This window comes from Zeugodacus cucurbitae, chromosome 3 (assembly GCF_028554725.1).
Source record: "Zeugodacus cucurbitae isolate PBARC_wt_2022May chromosome 3, idZeuCucr1.2, whole genome shotgun sequence".
Lineage (NCBI taxonomy): Eukaryota > Metazoa > Arthropoda > Insecta > Diptera > Tephritidae > Zeugodacus > Zeugodacus cucurbitae.
The window spans coordinates 4,785,788-4,797,888 of NC_071668.1; the positions used below are offsets into that span (position 1 = coordinate 4,785,788).

Here is a 12,101-nt window from a genome sequence, read left to right on the forward strand (position 1 = left end):
CACTACAACCGAAATTTGTGGAATTTGCAATTATTGCTTTGATGGTTGGAAAAACTGTAAATAACGCGCTCTTCCTCTCTTTTCCACTCTGTAAATGTGCTAATGGCCCAAAAAACTAATAAATATTACAAGCAATTGAATGTTTGTGGTTGCAAATACTAATTTATCGCATGCAATTTCGGTTTTACTGTTGTGTAGGCAAAACAAAAAAAGCATTTAATTATTGACACTTATCTTTTTAAATAAAGCTATACATTTTTTACAAGTATTTTTCGTACATATATTTACTGATATTTATTTTTTGTTAAACAAATGATTAAACCATTAAGCTGGGCACATAGTGAACTGTGAGACAAAAGTAATGAGAAAAAGAAGCAGGAAGTGAAGTGAAGTGAAATGAAATGAAATGAAGAAGTAGACTTTAGCAGAGGCTTTTAAGCCCTCTCAAATAGATAGTGAGATATCTTAAAGCCAAAGTTAATTTTGTTTTTAATTTTTATTCTTTGTGCACTTAGCCTTAGGATTCATACAAGCAAACAGCCTCCAACAATAATAATTTAGAATAATGAGAATATTGAGAAGTCGCATGAAACATTATTTATTATAAAATACCTAGAAAACACTTATCAAACTTCCAGAATTTAAAAAATTCCTGTTAAAAATCCCGATAAAGAGTTTCTCCATGAGTTTCACAAGCTCCCAATCATCATTTAACCACAGTGCATTGAATATTATATGTTCCCAGCCTACAGCTATTCAGAAAATATTAATTTGAATGTAGCAAGAATTTAATATATTTTTCTGCAGTATTGCCAATTTTTTTTCGCTAAATTTACTAAAATAAATATCTTCAATGACAGTTAAAAAATGTAAAAATAAATATTTGTATCATAATTTTATATTTTTTCATATCAAAATATTCTAAAAAAATTCATATTTTTTAAATCAATATCCTACTTACATAACAGTACACTTCGATAATAAAAAATATTCGCTTATTTGTTTAACACTATGTAAGCAATTTTGTATGTACAGATCTATATTTTTTTGCAGCGTTTTCAATTTATATGATACATATAAAAATAAATTTCATATAAAGGGTGTTTATCACAATCAAAATAGAGAAAAATTGAGATAATGTATTTCTTTGGGTTATTTAGTGTTCGAATAGAATTTCGAATATGTAAAAATTCAATTCTGGATCTTTTTTTTTTCAGAATAACTTAATCAACAATAAAACGCCGAATGTCAAAAATTGGTCAGTTGTCATTGATTTGTCAGCTGTCACTTGTTTGTCAGCATAGACCATTAATTTAGCAGACAGTGCATTTTGCTGAATGCCAGAAAGACTAGGCCATTTTTCACACCAATGCAGCAAGCTTTCTTATTTTTCTAACCGATTTTTAAATATTCTTCCAGTGTAACTATTTGCTAGTATACAGAAATGTCAAGAACTTTACTTTGACAGCTGTTTTGACAATTTATTTGACAGTCAATCTGACAGCTACCAAATTATATGTTATACCCCTAAAACAACACCCTTTATTACTTACTATGTCATGTAGTTTTTCATATGCATTAAAACATAAATATTTATTTTACAAACGTTCCAAATGTTCCCTTTCAATTGCGACCGAATCGAAATTCATTTCTCTCGTATTAATTTCACACATTCTAAATAGACAAACAATTTCAATTTATTTTGCAGGTTTCATTGGCAAAATCAACAAAAAACACATTCACCGGTTATGGCATCGGCAGCGCCAATATGGATGCTGATATTGTGCAATATGACATACCGAAAAACTCCTACAAACGAGCCAATTCGGACATCAATTACGAGGTGATTCCATAGATTAATATTTACACAAACACAAACACAAACACACGAGACAGAGTTGTATTTAAATATTTAAATTGGTGCAAATTAGATTTTGCATTAAATATTTGCACGCCGGTATTCTCAGCGGAGATTTGCTGTTAAATTTTGAATTGATTTGCAATTCAATCAATAAATGCCATTTAAAAGCATTTGACATACATAAATTTCGCAATTGTATGTGGAGATATTTTACACAAGTCGAGGGAGGAGGGAATTTTCGCACAATTTATGTGATTAAATATTAAGCAAATATTGGGAAATATTGAAGAGTATTCTATTGAAAAAAGGGAGCAAATACGGAATGCTAAATTTGAAAAAATAATAATTTTTTTAAATAAATATTTATTTGAGTAAAAAATTATCAAAAAAAAAATATATTTTTCATTCGAAAACACTTTACATACATTGTAAAGCAACATTTACGCTTTTGCGTGTAATTAAAATTGTTTTTTTCTGCAATAAAAACTAAACATATCGAACCGCAAGCAGCAATATGTTGTAAGCCGCAATATTTGTGCGAATTTTACACAATTCTCTATTTGTAGTCGCAACCGAATTTCAGTGGTGTACCAGTGAGAGCAAACTGCTTGCATTTAATTGGCACTTAAACTGACACCGCACACCACTGGTGTTTTGGCAAATGTTAGCAATATTGCATGCTGCATGGTGCATATTATGCAACGGAAATAGACATTAAAAATTCATGCAAAATTAATATTTCGCCATTTGTATGCGAATTGCCAACCTCAGCAGTGTAAAGTGGGATTTCCAGCAGATTTACATAATTAAATTTAAATATTTTACGAGCGCATTTAACAAAACTTAATTAAATCTCAACGTTAATGCATTAACTGTAATTACCAAACAACAAATACAAATACTAGTGCAGGCATTAACAATTTAATTGCACATGAGCATAGAAGTGCATAGAATAATTGCAAAAAGTTAGTGTTGCGCAAAAAATATAGTTGTGGAATATTGTCGGATGTCGAAAAAATATTGCACAATAATTTTTTCACCAAATTAATTAGAATCACAGCACGAATCGCTATTGCGTTTGGCGTCCCGAAAAGTTGTGCAAATGATATTTTGATGCGAGAAGCAGATAGTTTAATGATATTAAAAAGTAGGCGTGGAAAAATTCTATCAAAAGGATATATATTCTATCAAGTCTAATGCAAATCCTTCTAAAACACTGAATGTCACCAACTTTTCTTGTGAATTGAAAATGGAGTGATAAATTGGATCATATTCCTTCAGATTGCCAAAAATATGATCGGTCTCCAACAAAGAACCAGATGAGAGTAATGTTTCTTACTTGCTTAAACTATAAATTTATTCTAGATAAATTGTATTGAAAATAAATTGCTATTGATTTAAATCTCTATATTCATAGGGCTCTTACAGTTTTCGAGATATGTTTACATAGGCCTCCGTATATTTAATGAAAAACCAAAATATCTTTCTGTATTCTGGAGGTCTCTGAATAAGGAACTGACATATAACGCCCTTTATATATGTATTTTTAAAACCAGACGTATTCAAGTCCCCTGCTCTGCTAAAAGGGTTTCGAATAGATCCAATATTAAACTGAGTCATAAGTGGAATAAAGATAAAAAGATATTTGTTCAAAATGACAAAACGTTGGAGCATTTAGAATTTCGAATACCAATTGATACTTCGATTTTTTTCATAGTTCCCATCGCCCGAATCTAAATCAAATCTAACTCTGTAAGATCTCTAATCTCTGTAACCTAGTTCATTACGAGGTTTGTTACTAAGTTGGTTAAAAATTGGATATAAATAGAACTTAATCATAGACGAAATGAAATATATTTTTAAAAATGACACATCGTTGGATCATTTTGAATTCCGAATACCAATTGAGACTTCGACTTCTTTTAAAGTTCCCATTGCTCCAATCTAAATCCAATGTAACTCTGTAAGCTCTCCAATCTCTGTGACCATGTTGGTTATAAGGTTGGTTACTAAGTTGATTATAATTCGATAAAACCAAGCAATAAATGGTAATAATTTAAAATCTCATAGGATCATAATAGATTAGAACAACGGTCCTAAGCGGATCGGTCGTATATAAGTGATATATATCGACCTATTCTTTCAATCAACCAACGAACTGATCAAAAAAAAAGTACATTTCGAAGACTCAAATGTGAATTATTTATATCTATACTAGCAGACCACTTCGGCTCCGCACGGGCTTAAACAAACATTTCAAAAGTTATAAGTTTTTACACACTTATACACACTCTCCCATACATATGTGTGTACTTTGCCGTTCTTGAAAAATGAGGAAAATTCGAACTTGAAATTATATTTTATATACAATGAGCTAAAACTTGACTACGACCTCTAGTATTTTGTGTCCGTTGTCTCTTTCTCTCTGATTTTGAAGGCGTTGGGAACGCTCAGAGTTCGACGGCCTAGTGCGAGCTTGTATATTTCTAATATTTTGTTCTTCTAGCCGCTGCACACGCTCCGTACTCGACTCTCAAGCGCGTACTTGGGAGGTTTTGAAATTTTGCTCAGCGAGCAGCTACGAGCGCTCTTTGCTCGACTCTCTGGCACGCGATTGCAATGCGAAGAGAATGACTTGCCAGACGATTTTCAGTTTCAGATTAAGATTCCCATCACGGAGTCTTTCTTATACCCTTAGATTAAGATTCCCATCACGGAGTCTTTCTTATACCCTTACCTGGGAACTATTTCCAGAAAGTTGAGATTCTAGCAATAACTACGTAATACGGTTAAGTTTTAATAAAGATATTATTTTCAAGCAATAAATATAACCTATGTTACTCGGGGTGAATGTAGCTTTCCAATGGTGAAAGAATTTTTGAAATCGACACAGTAGTTTTTGATTTTATTCATTAGAAATATACGTACAAATCTTTCCTCTTTAAAATAGTATAGTATAGACAATTACTTACCTTATAACATTAAATAAATTTTCTATAAATATATTATTTTTTTTTATTTTCAGAGCTCCGTACTGGGATCCGGTGGTATTATGTATATAAATGGTAGAATAGTTTCTGGACCCTTAGACTCGCTGATAGAAGTGCTAGTGCCAAAAAATCGCATAGATTTCGATAAGGTAAGTTATTGGAAATATTTAAATACACACAAAGAAATGTATACGCAACTTAGGCTCAACCCACACCGGATGAGTCAAGACGTCTTTTCCCCATAGCTTCATATATGAACAAGGCAAGACAACAACGTATGTTCGCTTGATGTGGGTTAGAGCAAAATAGGGTTTTGTGTTTTATTAGTCGAAGACATTTTTGACTAATCCGGTATGGGTTGAGCCTTATAGTGAAGGAAGAGACGAACATAGAATCGGAAACTATTGACAATATATATGTTTCCTTTCACAAGAAAAATCTATACCAGAAATAAAATTATATTTGTTTATAAGAAGGTCAAGGATAAGGTTGCCAAAGATTTAAAGAAATATTATTAACAGAGTTGCCACATTTTTTTAAAACAAAACAGCAGTTGGTTATAGCGTTGTCAACATTTTACAATATGAATTCGTAAGAGAAAATAATCTTGATAGGATGAGTTTGTCATCTGATTTCCAATCGCTTTTATAGGTGTGTAGAACTACATGACGATAATTTGTATATGTGGCTACTCTATATTAATTCTTTATTTGTAAAATGTTGGCAACCCTAATTTAAAAAAATTTAACGGAAGCTTTCCTTAAGAAACTTTCAGTTAATCAATTTCACTGTTATTATCGAATTTCTATTTACAAATTTTAAAAAGGTGGCAACATTGATTTTTTTTTAACTACTCGAGTATAGTACCGAATATCAAAAAAAGTATTAAAATAGATATATAATATGTATACTGAGAGCGTGACGAAATTCCATTTGTCACACGATTTCGTTGCAGTATTTCACTTCACGGCTTTGTCGTAAGAATTTTGAATCAAACAATTTTCACGAATTTTATTTTATTATTATTAAAGAACTATTAACGTGCAACCACAACTCGGAATTAATTAGTGTGAGTGTGCGTGGCCATTTCAATTGAAAATGCAAACAAATTCGCATTATGCAAGCGACATTTTAATAAAGCAACAATGAAATACAAATGAGTTGAGATAAAAAGTGAAATTAAATAGCAAACAAATATATCACAGACACACACACACACACATCCATACACAGAGTGATAAGTAATAATTGCGCTTTGGTCGCACTGTCTGCGCTACGGCAGTTTCGGGGGTCTGTCAAAGCGGGAAGGTCCGACCGCAGAACGTCAAACAAGCGTGTAAAGTGAGAACGCTGCGCGGCGTTGAAAAGCGGATGTAATTGCATTTCTATGTTTTGCCAGCGAAATCCAAAACCAATAACACATTACAATCAATACACCAGCAAATACACACAAGCACACGCACATACAGACAACAAATGCGCTGACGAAGCTCCATCATACACACACAACGGCAGCGCCATGCCAACGCGCTTATAGCTAGCTATTCATTATTGTTGTTGTTATTGGCATGCGAAACATAGAAGAATGCAGATAATATCAACAGCAACTAGTGCAGAGCGCGCTCTACCCCCGCACCCGCTACGCCCAGAAAATCCTTTTTGCTATAATAAAACTATATTGCTACCGTTACTTTGGTTGTGTATGCGTTTGTGTGCTTGAGTAGAGTTGGTGTTTTTCTGCAGCACTCAGCATCGATAATTCAACACTGCATTCACGCTGTGCATTCGCGTAGTTTTTACTTTACGCTTTGACTATTGATTTTTTCCAATTCATTTATTCTTTATTCATGCAATCAAACAATCGAATGTAGTGGTTGCGGCGGCGGTGGTGCACAACAGAAAAAACACAAAAACAAAAAACCAAAACACTTTTATTAATATTCCGCACAAAAAACGGTGAAGGGAAAAAAACAAGTTTTTATAAACATGCAGGTTTTATAAATACACACGAAGCGCTTGTTGTTTGCATTAACCCTTGGGTGAACGCAGGGGGACTACAAGCGCGAGCTGCGATAGAAATCTGCTTAAAGCAATGCTAACCACAGCAAAGGAAAACTAATGCAATATCGGTATTGATGCAAAAGTTGTATAGAAATATAAATAGAAGTATAGTTCAGAATAATTTTAATTTAGAGTTGCCACTCAGCGAAAAATAAATTGATAAATATTATAAAATTAAATATAAAGAATACAAATAAATATATCTGTGAAAAGCCTTTAATATTTAAATTTCAATATATTTTATAACAGAGTTGCCACCTTTCGAAAAAGGAAAAATGAGCAAAAGAATGTATCGAGTATTCTATTCTTATTTCAAAAATATTTGCCTTAAGAAACCTCCTCGAATAATTTCGCAGACTTTAATTTAAATATATTTTCGAACAGAGTTGCCACCTATCAAATAAATACAAATGGACAAAATATTATTTAGGTCTTGCGGAAAGTAGAAAGATTTAAAAAATATTCAAAGGAATGCTCGCTGTTTTAATATATGAATAATTTCGATCAGGGTTGCCACCTATAAATAAATAAAACTAACCAAAATACTATGAAATTTATGTGGAAAATTAGTGGAAATTATTTAAAGAAACGCTCTCAGAATATAGTTTCTAATTAAATTTGAGTGCATTTAAGAACAGAGTTGCCACCTAATAAATTAATAAAAGTGAGCAAAATAGTATAAAATGCTTGTGAAACATAAAACGGTTTAAGAAAATCTTCAAATGAATATTCGCAGCTTTAATATACGGATATTTTTGATAAGAGTTGCCACATGTATATAAATAAAACTAACCAAAATACTATGAAATTTATGTGGAAAATTAGAGTTAAAGAAACGCTCTCAGAACATAGTTCCTAATTTAAAATGCAACCAAATTTTAGAACAGAGTTGCCAACTAATAAATAAATAAAAGTGAGTAAAATACTATAAAATGCTTGAGAAAAATATAAATGTTAAAGAAAATTTTCCAACAAAAATTTGTGAGCCTTAATATAAGAATATGTGGAAACAGAGTTGCCACCTACTAAAAAATTACAAAAAAAGAATACAATACATTTATGTGGGAAACATAAAGATTTACATTCTTTCAATATATATCCGAACTTCAATTTTAAAACATTCTTTCAATATATATCCGAACTTCAATTTTAAAACATTTATTTTAGAACAGAGTTGCCACCTATTGAAACAAATAAAATATTTACCGGCAGATAAAACATTTAATAAAGTCTTCTAAAAAGAATTTGGTAAGACTTTAAGACAAAAATAATTTTAGTAGAAAATTGCCTATCTATAAAAGTAGAAGCCTGAAAATTTTCCAAAATATATTTGTGTTAATTTTATATGTATATATTTTCGATTGCTTCTAAAGTTTTTAAAAATATACAAATCTGACTTTATTATTATATATAGATAGATATGGCTCTAACTGAGTGTTAAAATGACTCAATCTATAAACAAACTACACTGTCAGCATATCCAAAGCCAATTCGTATGCACACAATTGCATTCGAAAAACACTTTTGATTATTGCCAATGCTTGCAAATTAAAGTTACTAAAAAGCGTTGGATTTTTTTTCCATATACTTCGATTATACAAAGCAATATTGGTTGCATAAATAAATTAAAATTCCGCATTTATATGCGCACGCACACATACATATAGACGAGTATAGTATAGCTGTAGGTTAGCTGGCAGCTATTAGCCGCTGCAAGAATTCCATGAGCCACTGTGCGCTCGGCGTAATTTTGCAGCTTTTCAATTTTCATTTTCTGTTTTTGTTTTTGCATAGCTTTTATTGATGAAATCAGCATTCTTTTTGAATTGCTGTCATTTTATTAATGAAATTGTTTGCCTAATAGATACTGATATGGGTTTTTATACCAAATAGACGCTTGTGATTGATTATATGTGTTTTGCAGTGCAGTTTATTTGGTATTTACTGAATTTCACTGTTATGCATATTTAATTTACTTAATTAAGAGCGTTCTTTATTTAATTTATATGGAAAATTAATATTTCAAGGTTTTTGTATTTGTTGATTTGCGATATTATTTCTGCAATGAAGTACTAGATTGAGGTTATAGCATATGTGTCTGAATGTTAATATTAATGGCGGAAAAAAATTATTATCGATTTCAATTTTTAAATTTAAGCAAACGTCTGAATAAACATGAATTATGTCAATAAACTGAATTTAGTGCTAGTGCTGATCTCAATCATCTCAATCTCCAGGGAGTATTATATCTTAGTTGGCTCAGCTTTTGTATTTATTTGTACAAGTGTGTAGAACAAATATTTGCTATACACTCATTGAAATCTTCATACTTTGCTGGCAATAAAATGAAATTAAATTAATTATTCAACGCATTTGTAATCAAACCTTTTCAGATAATTGATTCAAATCATGTAATCAATTGTCAGATGAATATTGTTTCATACATACATAAATATATATTTATATTTTATCCATCAAAACTAACAAATGTTACTTGTACACAATAAACGCTCATTGTCACTCACACATGAGTACATTTACATAATTGTAAGAACATATGTTTCTGTCAGACGACTGTGCAAATAAATCAAGCGACCACAATATAAGCCGAGTCACAATGTTTGATTAGTGCTAATTAAATATTTAATTACTAAGCAATAATGGAGGTCACATACATAACTCTTTATGCTCAGAACTTCGAAACAGTTGTGGAATATTTATAATTATAATTGTAGAATGGAGAAGCATACAGACAAATATATAACCATTTGACTTTGGAACATATGTTTCTGGTTCACAAATATTGACAACTTTATTTTTGTTTTATAGTTTGTATAGTTTTCATCAAATTTTATTTTTTCAACGAAAATATTTATTTAAGCCAAGTTTAATGTTTTTGAAACCAAGCTTATATTTCAAGCGGCCGTTTGGTGCAGTGGATAGCACATTGGACTTCTAATCCAAAGGTCGCGGGTTCGATCCCCGCAACGGCTCTAATTGTTAAATTTTTTACTCTATCCGACAGTAAAAATGTCCCGAAATGTTAAAAAAAAACACATTATAATTCTTTGAAAACAATTTTAAGAAAGGCTAGCGGTAACTGTGTTTCAAAACTGAATTATAACTTCAGAAAAGCTGTTTTTTTTTTTTAAGATCTAATTTTTCGTATCTGTATACAGTCAATAAGATCCGCTAGATATTCGGTAGAAAGTCATCTTCACTCAGCCGATTATGTCTTGAATTTATTCGATATATAGTGGTCTCTGGAAACTCGTAGACGCCTCGAACATTTTGTTTGTTCTTTATGAGGAATTTTGCGTGGCATAAATACACTCCGATAATTGCATGTTCACTGAAAAATAAAGAAAATCTGTCGATAATCATAAATGTTCCCTCAGTGGAGATTTCAGTTTTCGGTTCTTCGGAAATCTTTAAAAAATACATTATAATCCGTTGAAAACAATTTTAAGAATAGCTAACGGTAACTCTGTTTCAAAACTAAATTTTATTTTCCAATGCTCATTTTAATTATGATCTAATTTTTTGTAACGGAATAGCGTCAATAAAATCCGCTAGATATTCGATCGAAACTCATCTTCACTCTGCCGAGTATGTCTTGAATTTATTCGATATATAGTGGTCTCTAGAAACTCGAAAACGTCTCGAAAATGCTGATGGTTCTTTATGAGTACGTTTTTGGTGGCACAAATACACTCCAAAAATGGTCTATCGACTGAAAAATAAAGAAGACATTATGTTTTGAATTTATTCAACATATAGTCTCTGGGAACTTGGAGACGCCTCGAACATTTTGGTGGTTCTTTATGAGGAAATTTTGCGAGGCATAAATACACTCAGATATTTGTCTGTCGACTGAAAAATAAAGAGGACATTTCAATATTATAATATTTCCTCGTTCGAGATTTCAGATTTGGGTTTCTTCAATAAAAATTGCGAACAATTTCGTAGCAATATTTGTAACTCAAGAACAACTGGATCTACTTTGATGATCTCTGGCCTTCAGTATACCTCTCCAAGTAAAAAAATAATTCAGAATGATATTCAGATACCCAGATAATATTGTGAAAATACTGAAGAATATTTCTTATTATTATTAGATTTGATTCCTTGCTAAAGCAACTCAATCTACATTCATAAAAAAAAAACTTAAGCGCTGACATTTCTTCCCTCAAATTAAGCAAAGTATAGTAATAAACGAATCAAAAACGCTAATTAAAAACTATCTCTTGCACAACTTCAGCACGTAGCAATTAGTTAATAAACCATTATGAGCAGTAATCAAGCAAAAAAACTCATCCAGCAATGTGAAACAAAACAGCTGAGGACACAATGACAACTCATTGAGTAGCGCACAGAAATCGAAAGAATACATTAAAACTGGATTAATTAAAAGTTGAATTGTTATTGTTATAACATAACTTTTAGATGAGCATTCAAGCTGCTAAATGAGATGGGAGAAGGAAGAGAGAGTGAAAGCTGAGGAAGGAAACGTCAAGCTACGAAACACAAAACATAACCTCACCATATTTTCATCATTTCGCATTTCGGTTATTCCAAAAAATAACGAAAAGAAAAACAACAACAACCAACAGCATTTAATTTCCCACAAAAATGGCTGGCGCTCTTGGCGGCCTGCTGCCATTTGCCTAATTAGAAATGACCGTACACAAACGAGCGCTAATAAGAAAAACACTGAACACTGAAACACTGAAACACTAACCAGAGCCAAAATTTCACAAATGCACAACCGCAAGTGTGGCGAGTTGTTGTTTTTGTTGCCGTTGTTGTTGGGCATTCATGTTGCTGACTGAGTGAGAATGAATGAATGAATGAAGTTGAAGAAACTTGCCAACCTTAAATTGCAATTATCGCAATATACATTGCCAAGAGGCAGACGGCAAAGAAACGCAAGCACATACAGAAATACAGACATAAGCACAAGTAGAAAGCGCGAAGTAGTGCGAAAGGTTGGCGCGTAAAAAAAGCGTGTAAAAATGCGAAATCTACTTTTTGCCTCAACTTAATGATAATCGTCTTTTTTGTTGTTTTTGTTATTCGTTTTGTTCTTGTTTTAGTTTTTTTTTTTCTTTTTTTTGTTTTTAGTTTGACCGCCGCTGATTATATACGCTTTAGCTAGTGTTAGTTGTGGGCGTTATATATATATTTAT

The 12,101-nt window shown here is 31.7% G+C and overlaps 1 protein-coding gene and 1 non-coding gene across 2 annotated transcripts in view; both read left to right on the forward strand.

Annotated features, from left to right (window-relative positions):
• Window positions 1–12,101, forward strand: part of LOC105214210 (uncharacterized) — a 131,359-nt gene that overhangs the window by 14,057 nt on the left and 105,201 nt on the right. Inside the window, 2 exon segments of the mRNA XM_029041600.2 lie at window positions 1,709–1,843; window positions 4,887–5,000. Of these exon segments, the coding sequence (XP_028897433.2) occupies window positions 1,709–1,843; window positions 4,887–5,000 (249 nt within the window).
• Window positions 9,834–9,906, forward strand: Trnar-ucu (transfer RNA arginine (anticodon UCU)). The gene has a single exon. It is a non-coding gene; the product is annotated as a tRNA-Arg (tRNA).